We start from the raw sequence: 19088 nt of genomic DNA, 5'->3' as shown, positions 1-19088 counted from the left end.
TGAGTGAAACGTTGAATTTCAGATTTAGTGAAATAAACTGCAGAATTTTCAAATAAAAATACCTTAAATAAATAACAGTAAATCAAATGTTTAAATATAAAGTCATGACGTATTTATATTTATTTTAATTGCTTTTTTAAAATGCAATTTCTATAATAATTGGAAAGAGTATATTAATAATTTATTATATAAGAGAAAACAATGTAATAATCCCAGATTTTCTCAGACTTTGATCTCAGACTTTTTGACCTCACTGTCTCTGTATTTTCAAAATCACAGCGGTGCCCCATAAAGCAACTCCAGAATTATCATTAGATTATATCCTCCAAACCTCCCAAAAATCCCAGTTTAACTCTTGATGATGTCTCACATCACCATGTTCATCCTTTTTTCCTGTGTAGCAGTGCAGGTGTGGATTCATAAACCATTGCTATGAGGGATAGATGGCAGGGGGTAGAACATGAGAGGGGGTTAATGAAAAGTGAATGTTCTCTGTTTGGGTTTTTTTTTTTGGTGTGGTGGTTGCTGTGGGCATTTTTGCAGCTTCCATCTCAAAATGTTGAGACAGAGAAGGGGGGAGTATGCAAGAGACGGCGAGAGAGGGAGAACGAAGGAGGGGGTGAGTGATTATGTGTCAAAAAAAGGGATGTTAGACTCAGTCCTTAAAAAGCTCTGGCACAAAGTTCAGAAGTTCCCAAACTCAAAGCTTCCAACCCCGGACAGTCGCAACGAGATTGTAGAGAGAGAGAGAGAGAGAGAGAGAGAGCAGGAAACTGAAAAACTATTCAGAGGGTAAATAAACAGAGAGGATGTTTCTGGTTCTGAGCTGTCCTGAGTGTAAAGTGAGCGAGGAATAGGAAACGATCTCTCCTCTCCTGGCTTTCATCTGGATAGTGTTGCTTTTAAATTTACTGCATTTCTACAAGTGTGCTGTTGTAGAAGGAGATCTCTACATCGACCCGTCAAGCAAAGAAAAAGGAAAAAAGAAAGAAGCAGAGAACTCCGAACTTCAGAAAAGTTTGGACAAGTGATAATCCCGGTGAAGCTCTCTCATCCGACCTGCTTCCAGAAGAGTGCCCAAGTTTCATCCGTCCTTGGATTATATCTTTCCTACCGTCAGCATTTTCCTGGGATGGGCTGGCTGCCGTGTCTGTGTTACCTGACAGCGGCAGTGGTTGTGGCGATTGGCTCGGAAAAACGGCAGCACCAGGTGCAGGATGGCCCCTGCCACTACACTTTTATCCTTCCAGAGGTGGAGCAGTGCCGACCTGCGGGGGACTTCCAGGTGACTAACTCCCTCCAGCGGGACTCGCCTTCGGCCCCGGAGTCGCCACACGCTGAAACCACCTGGCAGGAAAGGAAGCTGGAGACCCTAGAGAGTGCAACAGAGAACAATACACAGTGGCTGCAAAAGGTAGTGAATTAGCTTAATCCTCCTAAACCTCATTCTGTCTGTTTCTTGTTCATCTTTTATGGCACCAGTGGTTCTCAAATTGGGTTGTAGGTTCATCCTGATCAGGGAAGGCAGGGAAAATGCGCTAAATGCTAAAACGTTACATACGTTTTGTTGATGACAAAGGATGTGCATCCAAACAAACTCTATGGTAGGCTATTGTGCTGCAAAATTTTGTACATTCTTCTTTTGCAAATTCTTCTTTTGCAAAGGGATCTAGAAACTAAAGTGAAGAATTTTAAATATGTCAATTAAAGACAAAAACAAATTAAGGCTTACGTCTACATTAATCCGGATACATTTGAAAACGGCGTTTTTGTTTATAAACGCTCTCCGTCCAGACTAGCGTTTTCTGGCGTTTTCGGACGTTTCAGGCCCTGTTTACACGAGAACGCTCGCGGGTGAAAACGTAAAAATATTTTATCAGATGTGCCTTTCGTTTAGACGGGGACGGCGTTTTTGGGGCTTAAAAACGCAAAAAAGTGAAACCACCCTCCAGAGTGGAAATCTTAAAAACGCTCCACCGTCGCGTTTCCGTCTAAACGGTAAAAACGCAAAAGTCTGCTAGACAGTGAAGGCACCGATCAGTGCTTCACATTGCCTCCTAGCCGCCTGGAGTGCATTGAATTTCACACACTTTTGCACGCAGATTCCCCCCCCCATAACGCTCGTCTAAACGCAGAATAAAAAGTGATCACTTTTGCGTTTTCTCTTCAGATCGTTTCCGTGTAAACGTAGCCTCAGGCCCCGTCCACACTACTGCATTTTCGTTTAAAAACTGAGACCTTTTGCTACGTTTGCACCTCCCGTCCACACTAAAACGGCAAAAACGGAGACCCAAAACGGAGAAGTTTAGAAACACTGCCGACCCGTTTTTCGTTTTGAATCTCCGGAGGGCGTTTTAGTCTGGACGGGTCAAAACGGAGGACTTTAGAAACGATGACATAGTAGAGGCTCACGCTCGGCTCTATGATTGGGTGTCATCAGTCATGGCGTATATCTTTGCTAGCAGCTGTTGTGCAAGTAAATTCTGCATTTTACAATGCTGTAACTGCCTATGCGCCGGAGGCAAGCTATTATTCGAGCGATCTGTGACAATTCCCGTGTGCAGCGGCGGTACCGACCGTACATGGAGCGTCGGTTTTGGGTTAACCCGGGAAGAACCAGCGCATGGTGGGATAATTTTATCAATGAAGTTGTGTTTACACGCGCATGCCCAGTGTTGGTGAATGGTCACGTGATCCGCGTTTTCAGTCGTTTTAATGTGGACGGAGATCAATTCTAATACGCAGCTAAAACGCTGGTGTGGACGGAGATCGTATTCGTTTTAATTCTCCGTTTCTAAACTAAAACGCAGTAGTGTGGACTCAGTGTGGATGAGAAACTTTTGAAAAATGCCTGAAAACGCTAAATTCACCTTTACTGCGCATGCGTAAAACCCCACAAAAGATCACTGATATGATTCAAATGGAAAAAAAAAAAATGAAGATATCGCGCAATTTTTCTGACAGGATAATTTTATTTAGTAAAATATCTCACCATTCACTGATGCGGTCCAGGTCGCATGCAGTCACCATATGTTTGGTCTAAAACGCTTCTGCTCTCATGTATTGCCGCAGGACAGCAAATGTGAGTAAATTCTGTCATCTTTGCAGGACTGTGATATGAAGAGTGTGCAATGTAGAATATTTTTACCAACAGTGTGAAAGTGAATAGCACATAACAGGCACAATACTGGCATAAACATGAATATTTATTGGTACAATATGCGTCACATGACTAAATTTACGTCATCGTTTTTAAATACCACCGGTTTCACAGTCCACACTACAACGTGAAAACGGCGTTTTCAAATGTATCCACTTTGGAGTGCGGTTTCAAAAAAGCTTCGTTTTCATTCATAAAAACGCCGTCTCAGTGTGGACGGAAGGCCAAAACGGAGAGAAAAATAAACGTTTTCAAACGAAAACGTATTAGTGTGGACATGGCCTAAAAATAAATTAATCTTGGTAGAAGCTATAGCCAAATTTGTCAGATGCTAACTGGTGTGACATCCTGGAAAACAATGAACAGAGTTGTGAAAGGAAATACAACCCAGAACAACATGGTTTCTGTCGACCACAATGTGTTTGTATGGTGATTTATAGGCCGGGCATCGGAATTTAGAAACCAAATTGTAAATATTTGTCCTGTTACTTCAGACTACGTCATGGATAATTTTGGAGTTCATGGAAATATTAATATATTTCAGTGTTTGATTGTAAGGGGATTTTGTTTAATTTTGTACGATAAATAATTTTGATACTTTGTTGGGTCGCCACTTGATGTTCTCAAGTGGTTTTGCTTCAAGATCCAGAATTTACATTGGACAAGTTTATGCACACTATTTATGTTTGCGCACTATAGATATGTCCCAATCTGCATTACACATTATCCTCACAAGGTTATTGAATTTGGGAAGGAGACCAAGAAAGAGGTAAATCCTGAACATGTTTAAGCAAGATTTCCTGGATCCTTTAAGGCTGGTGGAGTTTGTCAGTATCTGAAGCTATTTTAAAACCAAAAAGACAAGGATTATTCCTCCATTAAGGGCCAGATCCACATCTCTCTTTCCTATTTTCAAAAGCTCTAACATAAAATATCAGCACTGTAAAAAGTAGAAGTGTGTCTGTTTTACCCCTTTAAAAATTACTTTCGTTGATGTAATCGACGGTTGATGTAGACAGGTTGACAAGTACAGCTACATTTATATTTATCAACTGAGTTGTCCCTTTTATAGAAAGCATGGATAGAAAATAATCTTGTCATATTAAGTAATATTCTGACTTTGATAAGTCCATTTAACTTAGATGTAATTTTTAGGTTCTCTGACAAACATCATTACTGTGTGTTTCTGACTAACATAATTCAGGCTTATCTCCAAAACATTCTGTTTAAAATGGATATTGTTCTTTTCACAGATACCAACAGTTAAAAACCTGCAGATTATTGTGTGGATGGTTGAGATAATGATGTTTTTGCAGTGAAGGTCATTTAAAGTCTGATAACATTATGGCACTGTCATTTCCCACAGTAATTCAAATAAACTGTGTGTTTTGAGACAGTTTATCTCTGTGCCATTTGCAGTATGTTTCAATCAGAAGGTCATTACTTGTCACATCACCGCAGATTCTGTTATTTAGGTCCTCTGAACAGCAATATATATAAAATAAAAAAAAATCACATAGCTACATGTCCCAGCCAGGCTTTGGCCTGCTCTGTTTGTCACCCAGACTATGGGCCGTCTAGAAAGTCTGTCTCCTTATTCAGGCCTCCCACTGAACACGGAGGGGGCTTAGTATCGTACGTGCTCCCCAGAAATGCTCCTGAATGCCAAAGGATTACAAAAAGGGTCAAAGTCACTCATGAGTCGGCTCACTTTCATATTTTACAGGCCCTACATCTGGCACAATATGCATTTTTCTGACAGTAGGAGGTATAGAAAAAAGGTAAAGCGACTACTATATCTCAGAAATAGCGGTCCAGACAGACCCTCCTGACATGCCTATATGCACGCTTTCACCAGCAGGCCAAATGTTGTATAAATTATTATTTCACTCCCTCTCCGGTCATTGAGTGCAGTGCTCGATAGAAGCAGCAGCTTCCTGAGCATTGGAGAGCGTTGAACTCTGGCCCGCTGCTGAGTGGATTGTACTGGCTTTTCAACACCACAGACGTTCTGCTTTGCATATGCATTACTAGACTTTCCGGCCAGAGGCCACACATGAGACGGTGTATTTGTATCACACACCACACTCCCACATGACTATCTGACCTCCAGGGTCTTCGAGAACCCCCCTAAAGAAAACATGAGCTAATCCTGTATGTTCTTCAATGAAATTTCAAAGAGGGAACATGCATGCTGAATTACATGTCAGGGACAACTGTTTTAAAATTTTTTTGAAAGGGCTTATTTTTGTTCAGCATCATGACTTCTGTTGAATCACATTAATCCCGTGGCTGGTCATTGTTAGTTAGTAGTTTTCATATTCCACTTGTTAGCTGCATTAGACTTTATTGTTAAGTGTTACTATGATTATTATTTATTTATTTTTTAAAGAACTCTCTTATGCTCACCAAGGCTGCCGTTGTTTGGCCAAACAGTAATATTGTGAAATATAATTACAATAAAAAAAGTTTTCTTTTATATATAAATTTAATTTATTCCTGTGATGGCAAAGCGGAATTTTCAGCATCTTTACTCTAGTCTTCAGTGTCACATGACCCTTCATAAATCATTCTAATATGCTGATTTGGTGCTCAAGACAAATTTTATTATCAAATGTATGAAAAAAGTTGCGCTGCTTAATATTTATTTATTTATAAAATAAAAAAAGGGAACAAAGGGACTTGGAGAAATATATGGAAGCTTGTTTCGCCATGGAGTAAAAATTAGAAAAGGTTATTGCAACATTTTATTTCACAATTCTGACTTTTTTTCTCGTAAACGCGAGTTAACATCTCGTAATTCTTACTACTTTTCTCAGAATTGCTTGATATAAAGTCACAATTCTGACTTTATAACACGGAATTACGACTATATCACGTAATTCTGAGAAAAGTCAGAATTGCGAGATATAAATTTGCATTTGCGAGAATTTTGTATTATTTATTTTCTTTATTTCTCGCAATTGCCAGTTTATATACCTTTATAATAAGTCACAATTATCTAAAAAAATGTATTACGTGGCGGAAACAAACTTCAATAGAAATTAGGGGTGTAACGATACCCTCATGCCACGATTCGATACATATCACGATACTGAACTCACAATACGATATTATTGCGATGCTCAAAGACAAATACTTGTTGCGATGCTCAAAAGGTAATACTTATCGGTTCAAAAAACCGCCCACAAAACCTCCCACAATACAACTTTAACATCATAGGATGTCCTGTTACTTTATCCTCTACAGTAAAAGACCTGGGTGTTATACTCGATTGCTACCTGTCTTTTGAAAATCATATTTCATATGTTACAAAAACAGCCTTTTTCCACCTTAGAAACATTGCTAAGCTACGTAATATGCTATCAGTTTCTGATGCAGAAAAGTTAGTTCATGCATTCATGACCTCGAGACTGGATTACTGTAATGCTTTATTAGCTGGTTGTCCTGCATCCTCAATAAACAAGCTACAGTTAGTCCAAAATGCCGCCGCTAGAGTTCTTACGAGATCAAGAAAATATGATCATATAACACCGATTTTATCATCACTGCATTGGTTACCTATAAAGCTCCGTATTAATTATAAGATATTGCTACTGACTTATAAAGCCCTAAACGGCTTAGCTCCAGTCTATTTAACGGATCTTCTATCACCCTATAATCCATCGCGCTCTTTAAGATCACTAAATTCAAGGCTTTTGGTCATACCTAGGATATCCAGAACCACCAAAGGAGGGAGAGCATTTTCACATTTGGCTCCAAAACTCTGGAATAGTCTTCCTGATACTGTTCGTTGCTCAGACTCGCTCTCCCAGTTTAAAACTAGATTAAAGTCGCATCTCTTCAGCCAGGCATTCATATAATCCCACAGATCAAACTACAATCCGTCCTCTATCTCATAAATGCCAGAGGAGAACTGGCCCCCGACTGAGCCTGGGTTCTCCCAAGGTTTTTTTTCTCCATTAGGTCACCTGATGGAGTTTTAGGACACCATTAGGTCACTTGATGGAGTTTTTCGGTTCCTTGCCACTGTTGCCTTTGGCTTGCTCAGTTGGGGATATTTTGGGGATATTTAATCTAATTTTATCAATCAATAAATTCCTCTTGAAACAAACTTTGTTGTATTATTTTAATTTAATACTGTGAAGCTGCTTTGATACAATCTGTATTGTGAAAAGCGCTATACAAATAAACTTGACTTGACTTGACTTGACTCAAAGACATATGGGAAAAGGTTAACAAAAAATGTACTGTTGATTAAAATGCTAAATTTAATGTTACATTGTGTGTGTAAATGAATAGGCTCAGTCTTAGTGCTGGTAACCTAATCCACTGGACAAAAGTGACACCAGAATAAAAATATTGATGATTTTGTAGCTGAAAATACAGAAATGTTTTAGATGAATATGCTTGCACTCTGTCACTGACTAGATATATTTACAATAATGTAGGCCACTTTTTACTGGTAACATGAGACATTTGGCATTATCAGGATCCAAAAATATCCCCCATTGCATTATTATACATTATATTAAACATTATAATAGTTTAATGTAGTACTGGCACTAAACTCTGTAAACTGAAATTTTTTGTCAAACAGTAATTTTTTATTTTGGGTAAACTATCCACGATACAAATTGTCACTATCCACGATACATATTGTTGCATTTTTGTATTACGATATATTGTGGCATGATATATTGTTACACCCCTAATAGAAATATATAGTGAGTTAGTAGTGTCACTACTTTTAGTTAGTACTTTTAACTCCACATCACTGATTTTCACTCACAATCAGATGGCACACACTTTTCAATGTTCATATTCAGTCAGTGATATGAGTATTGAATGTGATTCATACCTGGGTGTAAAACTAAACAAGCTTGTTATGAACATAGCAATTAAGTAGGGTAGGCTGAATGCAATGATGTAATGTCCTACCTGCCTGTCAACATATGTATTTCCATACCTCCGCGCACCCTGCTCCTGCAGACATCACACGTCATCGGTGCGTTCCGTAAGGTTGTGTACAGACAGTCGCCGAGTGCTGCAAACAAACAGAAGCGCCCTTTTACAGTTCCTCCTGAACCAAAACAACGAGTTTATTCTGTACGTTTTTACGTTCATTGCAATGTAATGTGCTTAGGGACATGAGGTTATTTATATACTGATATACTGATATACTTATATACTGATATATACTGATTGGCTTCATCACTGTCTCCTCTCCACCAGTAAGCTGGTGTGTGGTGGGCGTTCTGGCGCAATATGGCTGCCGTCGCATCATCCAAGTGGATGCTGCACATTGGTGGTGGTTGAGGAGATTCCCCCATCTACGTAAAGTGCTTTGAGGTCTCAGAAAAAGCGTAATAAAATGTAACAAATTATTATTTAACACAGATTCTCGTCTCGCGACGCAGAATCTGCAGTGTGTGTTTATGTGTTTTGAAGGAAGCATGGCTTTGGAGACGCTCTGAAGGGAGGGTGGGATCTAATGATTTCAAGGCTAGCTTGCAATTGCTAGCCACTCTGAAATTTCTTACCCTACCTTTAAGACAAATCCTCTTGCCCTGAAACATTTATCCAGGCTTCAGAAGTTCAGAAAAGAGAAAAAAGCAAACATGAAAAATGACAAGCTTATTGTGTCATAGTACTGACACAACAAACAAAAAAACCTTTGTATTTTTTGTTTTAGAGGTGAAAAAATCCCCTCTCTTTCGGGCAAGAACACGTTCCTACATGAAATATACACAGGCAGTTGCTGTAACAGTTTCTTGGCTTCCAAACATCCTTTCTTAACACTGCATTCTAATCCAAAATAATCTCCTACGACAGATCTTCTGCTTGCGTATGCAGCCTCTGTCTCTGTTTAAAGCAGCCAAGATGCACTGACACGTCCTGCTAAAAAAGGATTGGAAAAAGAAAAAGACTGAGAGACAGACAGACCGAGAAGTGGATTAAAGGAATACTTCAAACCAAAATGAAAGATCTGTCATTATTTACTAACCCTCATGTAATTCCAAACCTGAATGGTTATTTTTTAATAAAAAATAGTAGCATAAAAGTTGTCCATAAAACTTGAATGCTAAATATGGCACCTATAACGCATGTAGCATATAACGCAGTAACATCAAGGGCCCTATCTTGCACCCAGCGCAATTGACTTTGTACACCGACGCATGTATCATTCCTATTTTGCACCCGCGCAAAGCGGACTTTTCCCTCCACAGAAGCACGTCGGTAAGATAGGAAATACACTTGCGCTTCCGGGGGCGGTTCAGCGCAAAGAGGAGGCGTGTTCCGGCGCAAACTTTCCTTCATGCTATTTTGCAGGTTTAGAAAACAATTGCGCCACTAACCAGGAAAAAATTGTTAAAAGTCAGTGGCGCGTTGCGCATGTTATTCATATGCTATTTTAAGGGCGCATGCTCGGCCATAATCAATGTAGCGTGTGCACAACGCACACTTTGATTCTCTCATCTACACAGAAGCAGCAGTTTTCATTTTTGCAAATCATACATTATTACGATAGATAGATAGATAGATAGATAGATAGATAGATAGATAGATAGATAGATAGACAATTTATTATAAAAGCATACATCTTACTTGACTTGACATCTAGCTTACACATTTACCCAAATTATCATACGCCTGTTTAACCGAAGTTAATTTGGGTGAGTTTCTCCATTTCAATGTAACTTCTCTCTTTTACGGCCGTGACGAGAGCGTTGCTCTCCTCGGCTGTGAACCGCTCCTGGCGCGCGTCTGGCAAATCCACCGTTACAATAGGAATCCGCAATGGAAAAATCGCGTCTGCTCTTAAAGGGAATGTGAGATGACGCTCTGATTGGTTTATTTCACGTTACGCCCAAACCACACCTATGAATAATTTAGCTACTTCAGACCAACCCATTTTAGATTTGCGCCTGGCGCAAGAGTCATTTATCCCGCCGGGAAAATAGCAACAGCGCTGAGACCCGCCCACAAAGTTACTTGCGCTTTGCGCTTGACACTTGCGTTTCAGATCGTTAAAATAGGGCCCCAAATGTCATTGGTTCAAAAGTGTCTCCTAACCAATTGTAATTTTTTTTAAATGTTTTGCTTTTATAGTTCATTTCTGGATCTTAACAGCATGTCACTACGAAATGTCATTGTACAGAAAACATGCATGTTGAATATTCTCTACAAAACCTTTTTTTGTGTTCCATACAGTATATAGGTATAAAAAAATAATAATAACATCATACAGGTTTTGAACGTCAAATAGGGTGAGTATATCTTTTTTTTCTTCACATGAATGATTCCTCTAAAGAAATTAAAGATTGCTCAATAAAATGATTCTTGCTCAACTGTCCTTGAGTAGGCCGATCTATTGTTTTCAGTAAAGCTTCACAGATGGAGTGTTCATATTTGGCCCCTTTTAATAATAAATCTCATTTTCCATGAAATGGGAAAATACAAATGGACTTGGCCGGTTTTTAATTCACTTCCGTTTTTTTATGCCTCATTATTTAACTCAATTAAAACTCTTTGAATGTTCATTACTGAGAGTGGCGGAACAGCAAGATTAAAGGTAGTTTAATCAATGCCACTTTAGTTTTCTGCAAAGCTCACCTACTTAGGGACTGGCACAAAAAAAACTTCCTTGGAAAAACGTTAAAATTACATGGTACAGTGAAGATTTGACAGGATTTCTCTTTCTCTTTCTTTCTCTTTCCTTTTATGAAAAGGCCACTTCAATCTGAGAATGGTTTATTACTCTCAGATGCTTGGTGGCTCGGTTTTATAGCTTGCATTAATGGTCATTATCTTTATTTATTTATTTTTACCTCGCTTAATATCACAGCCAATGATGATTTAAACTGAGCGAACAAAATATAGTTTACCCAAAGGTGTTCACACCAGTTTCTCAGCAGGGTGGTACAGTAGCCATGGCTGCATTATGCTTATGGTATGAAGTGCACTGTGTCACGGCTTCTGTGTGCAGATGTCATTTGGTTGTAGACAATGGCACCAGATGGATGGGGACATATTTGTATTGCCTCATTAGAATTGTACAGTGTGCACTCAAGTCCATTTGTCCGAAGGGAGTCAAGCACTGTCAGTAAGATTGATTGTACAGCACTTGTTTTAGCGTTGATGTCAGACCATGCATTTCATATTGATTGTTTTTGTGCTGTTTTGGCCTGTTTCAGGCACTTTTCAATATTATATATCATTTTCACTAAAGGCTCATTGCACCAGCAGACAGCAACAAACAAAGACAGACATGTTCTTTTAGTTGGTTTTGCCAAATTTTTGTTGGATCAGTGTTGACCCTCTGTTGGCGTCTGTTGGCATTTATTTTTTTTATATATTTTTTTATACTTAACTCACTATTCATAAAAGAATCATGAAAGAAATGTTTCATGGTTTCCACAAAAATATCAACCAACATTTATATTAAGAACCATTATTAGCACTAATAATAACTGATAACAATTTAGCACCAATCTGGATTAATTCAGCTTTGCCATCACTGGAATAAATTATATTTTAAAATGTATTCAAATAGAAAACAGTAATTTTAAACTGTAATAATATTTTTTTGAAAGAAAGAAAAGAAAAACACCTGAATTATTCCAAACTTACTAGTACAAACACATTACCGGTCAAAAGAATAATTAAAAGTTTTTAATGTTTTTGAAAGCCTGTTTTTATGCCTCTCCATGCTGAAAGTTCTTTGGGTTATGTACTAGAATATTAGATGGAGATGTTGGTGTGTGTTTGTTGATGTGTCATATGTCATGTTTGCAGCTGGAGAACTATATTCAGGAGAATGTGAGATCAGAGATGGAACGGAACGTCATTCACACCCAGACAGCCACCATGCTGGAGATCGGAACCAATCTTCTAAGCCAATCAGCAGAGAACACACGCAAACTGACAGATGTGGAGACACAGGTGAGGCTGATCAGATGACACTGACAGCATCCAGAAAAATAAATGGCACTGCAGCAAGCTTCTGTCTGTCTTTGCAGTGAAATGCTTTTTCTCTAATGGCTTAAACCACATTTTGAAGACAAGCAGCCACGTGAGCACCTCTCACGCCATCATTTTGTTCAACATTCTCTATTATAGTAAGCAAACTGCTCAGTAATTTGCATTGGTGACTCACAATCACATTACATTCTTTAGTGGCTGATAATATTTACCCTTGTGCAGTTAAGTGAGTTCACAAAATTAGGCCTTAGTGCATCACATTTGACACTCAAAGCACTGCTGCCTATTTTGGATAATGTGTGCATGTTTTTGTACTCATCTGAATTCATGGCCAACAGAAGCAGGGTTAAGTGGCCATGTAGAGTAGTGTTGGAAAAGAATCAGAGGAACAGTGAAAATAGCCCAACTAAAACAGCCATAGTGTTTATACTCTCAGAGAGTAATTGTTTCACACTGCTATGTTTTTGCTTTCATTTAGTTGCAGTCAGCAGTTCATTGAACATCATAGTACAGCCTGAAAAAATATTGGGCTGTGCTTGTCAGGGCTTACAGTATGTTTGCTGTGTTAAAGCTGCTTGGAAAAACATGTAGCTGTTTGAATGAACGGGCATAATGGGATAATCACTCCTGAACTATGTGTGACTTTTTTTTGGATCACTTGATTATGGCTTCAAAAACTCAAGGAAACATTTTAATCAATTTTAATGTAACCTCATGTTGTTCCAAATTCATTCAAGTCTTTTTTCCATGGAGCATAAAAGGAGAGATTTTGAAAACTTTTTCATGCACCTACAATCAAGTCAAGTCACCTTTATTTATATAGTGCTTTTTACAATACAATTTGTTTTAAAGCAGCTTTACAGTGATAACAGGAAAATAATGCAACACAGTTTGTTTCGGCTGTACAGCACATCTAGAAGAAAAGAGTCCAGCATAAGTAAGTTCAGTGATGATTCATTTTTGTTGACAAAAAGTTATTAATTTAGTTAATTTATCTATACAGCCACTCTGGAGCTCAGTTCAGTTCTCATATAATGTTGTCAATGCAGGCAGATCAATAATATTGTTGAATGTTAAGTGTCCCCAACTAAGCAAACCAAAAGCGACAGTGGGGACCAAAACTGAATGAATGAGAACTGTCCGATCTGTGAACGATCTCTCAAGTTGAATCTTTTAAATGAATCAAATGATTTGAACACAGCAGTTTACAGCTTATTGGAGGGAAGATTATCAGTACATAAATATTTAGAAATGTAGAAAAATTTAGTGCACAAGTCTTTTATGACATTTTAAGGTGGTTTTGCATCCTTTTTGAAGCTTGTAATTAAATGGAAAAATGCGACCAGTCTTTGGATTATTCCTTTCTGTGTGCTGTGGTAGAATGAAAGTAATTCAGATTTGGAACGACATAAAGGCAATGGCAGAATTTACATTTTTGGGTAAACTATTCCTGATTAAAACTGTATTTGTTTCCAACAATGTTACTTTAAACATTGCTCTTGAATAAAGTTGGCAGCCTTAATGTTGCAGGGAAACATCTGGTACTACCTTCAACGTTCAACTACAGGGGTTTCTTGGAAAAAAATGTAATCCTGTACATTTGCATTCAAGCAAAGATGAAAACCATAGTACTTGGACAAGAAAAGCGCCATCACTCTCTCATGTCTTTAAATATTTTAAAGGTAATCTCTCTTTCCGCTTGTCTGTTATGTGGGCCTGTTTGCAGGTGCTGAACCAAACCAGTCGTCTGGAGATCCAGCTGCTGGAGTACTCTCTGAGCACCAACCGGCTGGAGAAGCAGCTCTTAGAGCAGACCCAGGAGGTCTCCCGCCTCAATGACAAAAACAGGTGAGTCGTCTGCAAATGTGCAGCGTCTCAGTCACACCCTTGTGCATGTCTCTAAAGTTATTACAAATGCAAAAGTGCATTCATGCATATTTTTTAAACAGGATACAAAGGAAAACGGCTTACAAGATGGTAATGACCTTTGATAGTACAGTTGCTCATAAACACTTTATATAATAACATCTCATATCACGTTGCCTGTTGTTTTGCCCATTTCTTTTCATCTACTGTATGTACCTACATTGAGCACATCAAAAATGGTAAACTGAAGCTAAAATGTGCATGCTTGATGTGTAAGAACCAATGAGGTTTGCGGTTGTGCTTCTGATTACCATATTTGATGTGCTCTATGTATATGCTTTCATCAATGTTTATATGTGAATAAAATTCTAATTAAATGTTATTCCAAAGATATATGCATTTCTTTCTTCTGCAGAACAGATTGAGAAGCATGTTGGTAACCAAACAGTTTCGGTTCGCATTGACTTCCGTTATTCTTGTCCATATGGAAGTCAATGTAAACTGAAACTATTTGATTACTAACATTCTTTAAAATATCTGCTTTTATGTTCCAAAGAACAAAGAAAATCACACAGGTTAGGAATGACAAGAGGGTGAGTAAATTATGAAAAAGTACATTTTTGGGTGAACTAACACTTCGATATCAGGTATAAACAGGCTCAAAGACATCTCATCAATGAGAGAGATATTTCTCATTTTCCTTGTACTGTATATTCCATGTGTTTACTATCTCATATACTGAAAATAAGTTATAAAACAAGGATCACCTGTTTCACAGCTCTTTTATGACTTTATAATTGTGTTCAAATAAACAATGATGCTGCATAGCAGCAAGCACCTTTCACACAAAAAACAGCACTCTGTTACAGTAAATTGTCTGTTGAGCTCCAGTAATAAAGGAAATGCGTTTTCATCTTTCTTTCTTGGTCTTTTGGGAAATTTGGCTCCATGATTATGCATCTTTCTGCTAACTCAAATTAAAATATGCAAGCATTTTGTGGAAACTTAAACTCGCCGTTCAAAAATGGGACAGTAAGATAATCTATTCAGGAATAAAATATTGGTACTTTACAAGGTACTTTTACAATAAAGCTGCAGCTTAAACAACAACAACAGTGTTTCATCTCCACAAATTAAGATGATTAAAAAACAAATCATCTTAAAAACAATTTGACAAGGTATACTCAAGTGCAGATCCCCTTGAAAGGATGCATGCTGGAAGAACAGAAACAGCAAGCGAAGAAAGATTTAGGGAATGTTTCTTTCGACTAGCTGAAAGTAGCTTGTTCAATCTGTGTGGGTGGATTGTTTCAATAAAAAAACTGCTGCAAAGTCATTAGTCGGACTCATAAAGATCAGGCCTGTGGGATTTATTGTCTTTATTTGGAGCTTGGTACGGTGCCAGCTCACACAGCCTGTCAGAGAGTTGTTGATTTTGATTTTGATCGAGAAGCCCAGGCAACAACACCATCTGTGAACGGCAGTGGTATCCAGGTGTTTACAGGTCTACCAGCCTCTCAGGCTCACATGTGGAGAGGCTTGTTCAAGGGTGTCATCTGCGCTGAGAGCAGCGGAAGCAAACAAACTGCTATTAACCTACAGAGTGAAGTATTCAAAATTAGGATTTGATATGACAATTAATATAATAAGACAAACGGTTTGTCTATAGGCACAATTGATCTACCTTTAAGACAAAAATCTGCTCTGAGCATGACAAAATCACACGTACTGCTCCCCATCCAAATGCCATAGTCTGTTGCAGTAACACAAACAGTAAAACGTACTAGTAATCCCATATGGTCTTCCTTTATAAATACATTTGTGGTAACAACACTTTATTTCAATAGTTTAGACATTCTACTAACTATAAGTAACTTTGCAACTACATTTAAACTACTAGTCATTAGAGTATTAGTAGACTGTCTGCTTAATATCTGCTAAGACATTATTTTGAAGTTCCCACAACAGACATCCTACTGACTATAAGTAATTTTGCCGTACCGTAACATAACAGTCTACTAATAATCTAATGAGTTGACATTTAGTTGCATGTATTATTTATAATTAGTAGAATGTCTAAAGTGGACCATCAAAATAAAGTGTAACCAAATTTGTAATTAAAAAGGTATTTCATAATTTACTGATAAATGAGAATCTTGATGTAATCGTATTTGAGCTTGTTCAGGGAATTTGCCATTTTAATTTAATTTAACTCTGCTCAAAAGAACGAAATGAACTAAATTACTTGAATAAAAATTAGTTAATGTTTTGCTTAACAAGATTAAGTGGGTAAAATAATCCAATCTTCCCATCATTGTATTGAACCAGAGGGACTTTGATGTAACCTTCAGTTGCGGTCAGTCTTTAAAGGGTTTATAAAGATTTATATTTGTCTAAAGTTGTGCATACGGTACAGGATTTATGTTTGAGATGCTCTAGATATGTTGATATTGTATGTTTCATTGTTTATAGAAAATTAATTTAACCTGAGGTGCAACTATTTAAGTGTGGTATGCAGTTTAGTATTGATTTACACAATAGCTCAACAAACAACATGTTTATACTGTGAAACCTACATTTTAGACTACGTTTTCTGTTAGTTTGTCTATTTTTTTCTCCGCTAACAAAAATACTTTTATTCCCTCTCCTAGTGTATAATGGTGTTTGCTTCCTGAATGAATCAATGTTGAATGAATCAATTGAGTGAATGACTCAGCGATTCACTTATAAAGACCTTGCTTGCATATATACTCGTTTTTATTCTTCCTTGTCGTTCGTAATCTTCTCTTTATTTTGCTTCGCTTCTGCTATGATAGCCAGACATCCACTCTTGCATTGCGTGTTCGTGCATTTTGGGGGCGGAGCAATGAAGAGAGGGATGTGATTGTTTGGGTTGATTTCAAATATCAACAGTGTTCAACATTGATTCTCAGAAATCACTTACTGCACCTTTAAGACTAAAATTGTATCGCTGTAACCTTCAGACAAAATCCCCACAACTAATGCACAGTCTGGAGTTATACAAACAGTAAAAAAATAGTTTTCTAAAAACCTCATAATATGCAAGACTGTATATGCAGCCCGATCTCATGAAAGTGCGTATCTATAGCACGAATTATATTTCTCGTGCCATTTATACAGCAAAAATATTTTTGCGTACATATGATACGCAGTTTTCGCGTGCATATGATACACACTTTATGCCTTGTAATACGCACGCACTCCACACTCCTAATCCTACCCAAGGGCTTTACAGTGCGTATCATTTGCACGCAAAAAATATTTTTGCCGTATAAATGGCACGAGAAATAAAATTCGTGTTATAGATATGCACTTTCATGAGATCGTGTTGGTATATGAACCAGCCAGTGTGTTTCTTCTCAGCTACTTGGAAGAGCGCTTTGGTGCTATGGAGGCCAAGCACAGCAGAGAGCTTCAGGTCATCCAGCAGGAGAAGCAGCAGCTACTGGAGCTGCTGGACAGACAGAATCACCTGGTCAGCCTGCTGGAGGGAGAACTGGCCAGCTCGACTCGTAACAGCACACTGCTCCAACGCCAGCAGGCCACACTCACTGACACAGTGCAGCAGCTTCTGGCTATGGTCTCTCACTGTAACGGTTAGTGCCAACTTCACATTATCAGGCTAAGCTGCATATGACCAGCTCAGTGGGAACAAAAGGGGCTCTCCGAACAGGGCAATTGCTTAAATTCCCAATGGTGGTCCATCAGGCATTTTTCCAGGAGAATTGAGATTTAAATCAGTATTGCTCAAACCAATCAACTTATACTTCTATTTCTTTTTCACAAACGTTAAAATGTCCCATGTTTTTTCAGATATTTCAACTCCAATTGAAAAGGAGATATTAAAGTTCAGAGACTGTGCTGAGATATTCAAATCGGGAGTTACAGAAAGTGGGATATACAGCATTCATCTTTCCAACTCAACCCAGAAAATGAAGGTTAGTAGATTTAAACAATTTTCATGTGGACAATAACCAGTTTTCAAATCACTATGATGAAATTTAAATAAAAAAAGAAAAAAAGAAAAGAAAAAAGATGATATATTGCATGCAATATAATATCATTTTGTAAAGCATGAATCTTGGCATGTATCTTGATTGCTGAAGAAACTGAGCTCTCCTGACATTTAGATTTTTGTGTTGTTTTTGAGGACTACATTATAATCTGGACGGACAACATGTTTTAGTATAATGCAATTTCAGTACGTCTTTGAAAAAAGGCTAAGATGAAAATGTCATGTTGATCAGAAAACCAAATCAAGACGTCAAAAGTCAAACATTTCCTTCAGGCCATTTCCTCGGTGCATCTAACTGTGAATATACACCCATATCTATTTCAAAATCTTTCCTTACTGAACCACAAGCAAACCACCCAAGGATTGAGCTTTGCCTTTGAGTCAAATCTAATTTCTGGCAGGCTCTTGGGGTGATGAACATTTTAAAAATGTGGCTAAAATTGTTTTTGTTATTCATTATTTTCCTGTGCGCTCATTCGTCTTCCCCTCCATTTCCTGTGGGCATAGACGCCAGGTGTTTGGCAAAGATTCGGGAGCTTCCTGCCAACACAGGGTTTAATGCAGTGAGCGAGAGCGAGCTGGTATATGTAGTATCACCACCCTTTCATACTGTGCCACCCCTCAGAGCAGCACGCTGGGTGGCTCCTTTCATTTGGAGAGTTTTAAATTGCTTTTTTTCTACTTCACTTTGTTTCCTTAATGATACAAATTAAGATATTTATACGGGATATTGATCAGTACTGATACAAGGTTATGGATAACAAATGGTTCCTTTGTTACCATGAAAGTTTTGAAGAGGTTTTTGCTGCCAGAGCCAAGCTTTTATATAGAAACAAAATACTTTTTGCTTGGCAAAATTAGCCAAAAAGTATACTGCTTTTTTACAAAAAATTAATTTTCTATTTACAAAAAATATATTTTAAGATTAGAAGTGCATTTTCTTGCCCCTTGATTTACATTTTATTTACATTGTATACATATATAATATATATATTTTGGCATTAGAAACTTAAAAAATATTTTTAATTTGAAAAATATATT

The 19088-nt window shown here is 37.8% G+C and overlaps 1 protein-coding gene across 1 annotated transcript in view; it reads left to right on the top strand.

Annotated features, from left to right (window-relative positions):
- The first annotated feature begins 684 nt into the window (after positions 1-684).
- Positions 685-19088, top strand: part of angpt2b (angiopoietin 2b) — a 28560-nt gene continuing 10156 nt past the window's right edge. Inside the window, exons 1-5 of the mRNA XM_082187091.1 lie at positions 685-1414; positions 11960-12106; positions 13872-13993; positions 17396-17628; positions 17846-17970. Of these exons, the coding sequence (XP_082043217.1) occupies positions 1133-1414; positions 11960-12106; positions 13872-13993; positions 17396-17628; positions 17846-17970 (909 nt within the window). The 5' untranslated portion in view covers positions 685-1132. The remainder of the gene's footprint in view (positions 1415-11959; positions 12107-13871; positions 13994-17395; positions 17629-17845; positions 17971-19088) is intronic.

This window comes from Leuciscus leuciscus (genome assembly GCF_965113295.1).
Source record: "Leuciscus leuciscus genome assembly, chromosome: 12".
In the NCBI taxonomy this organism is placed as follows: domain Eukaryota; kingdom Metazoa; phylum Chordata; class Actinopteri; order Cypriniformes; family Leuciscidae; genus Leuciscus; species Leuciscus leuciscus.
Note: the sequence above shows the minus strand (reverse complement) of the source record. Positions and strands in the feature narration are given on the sequence as shown.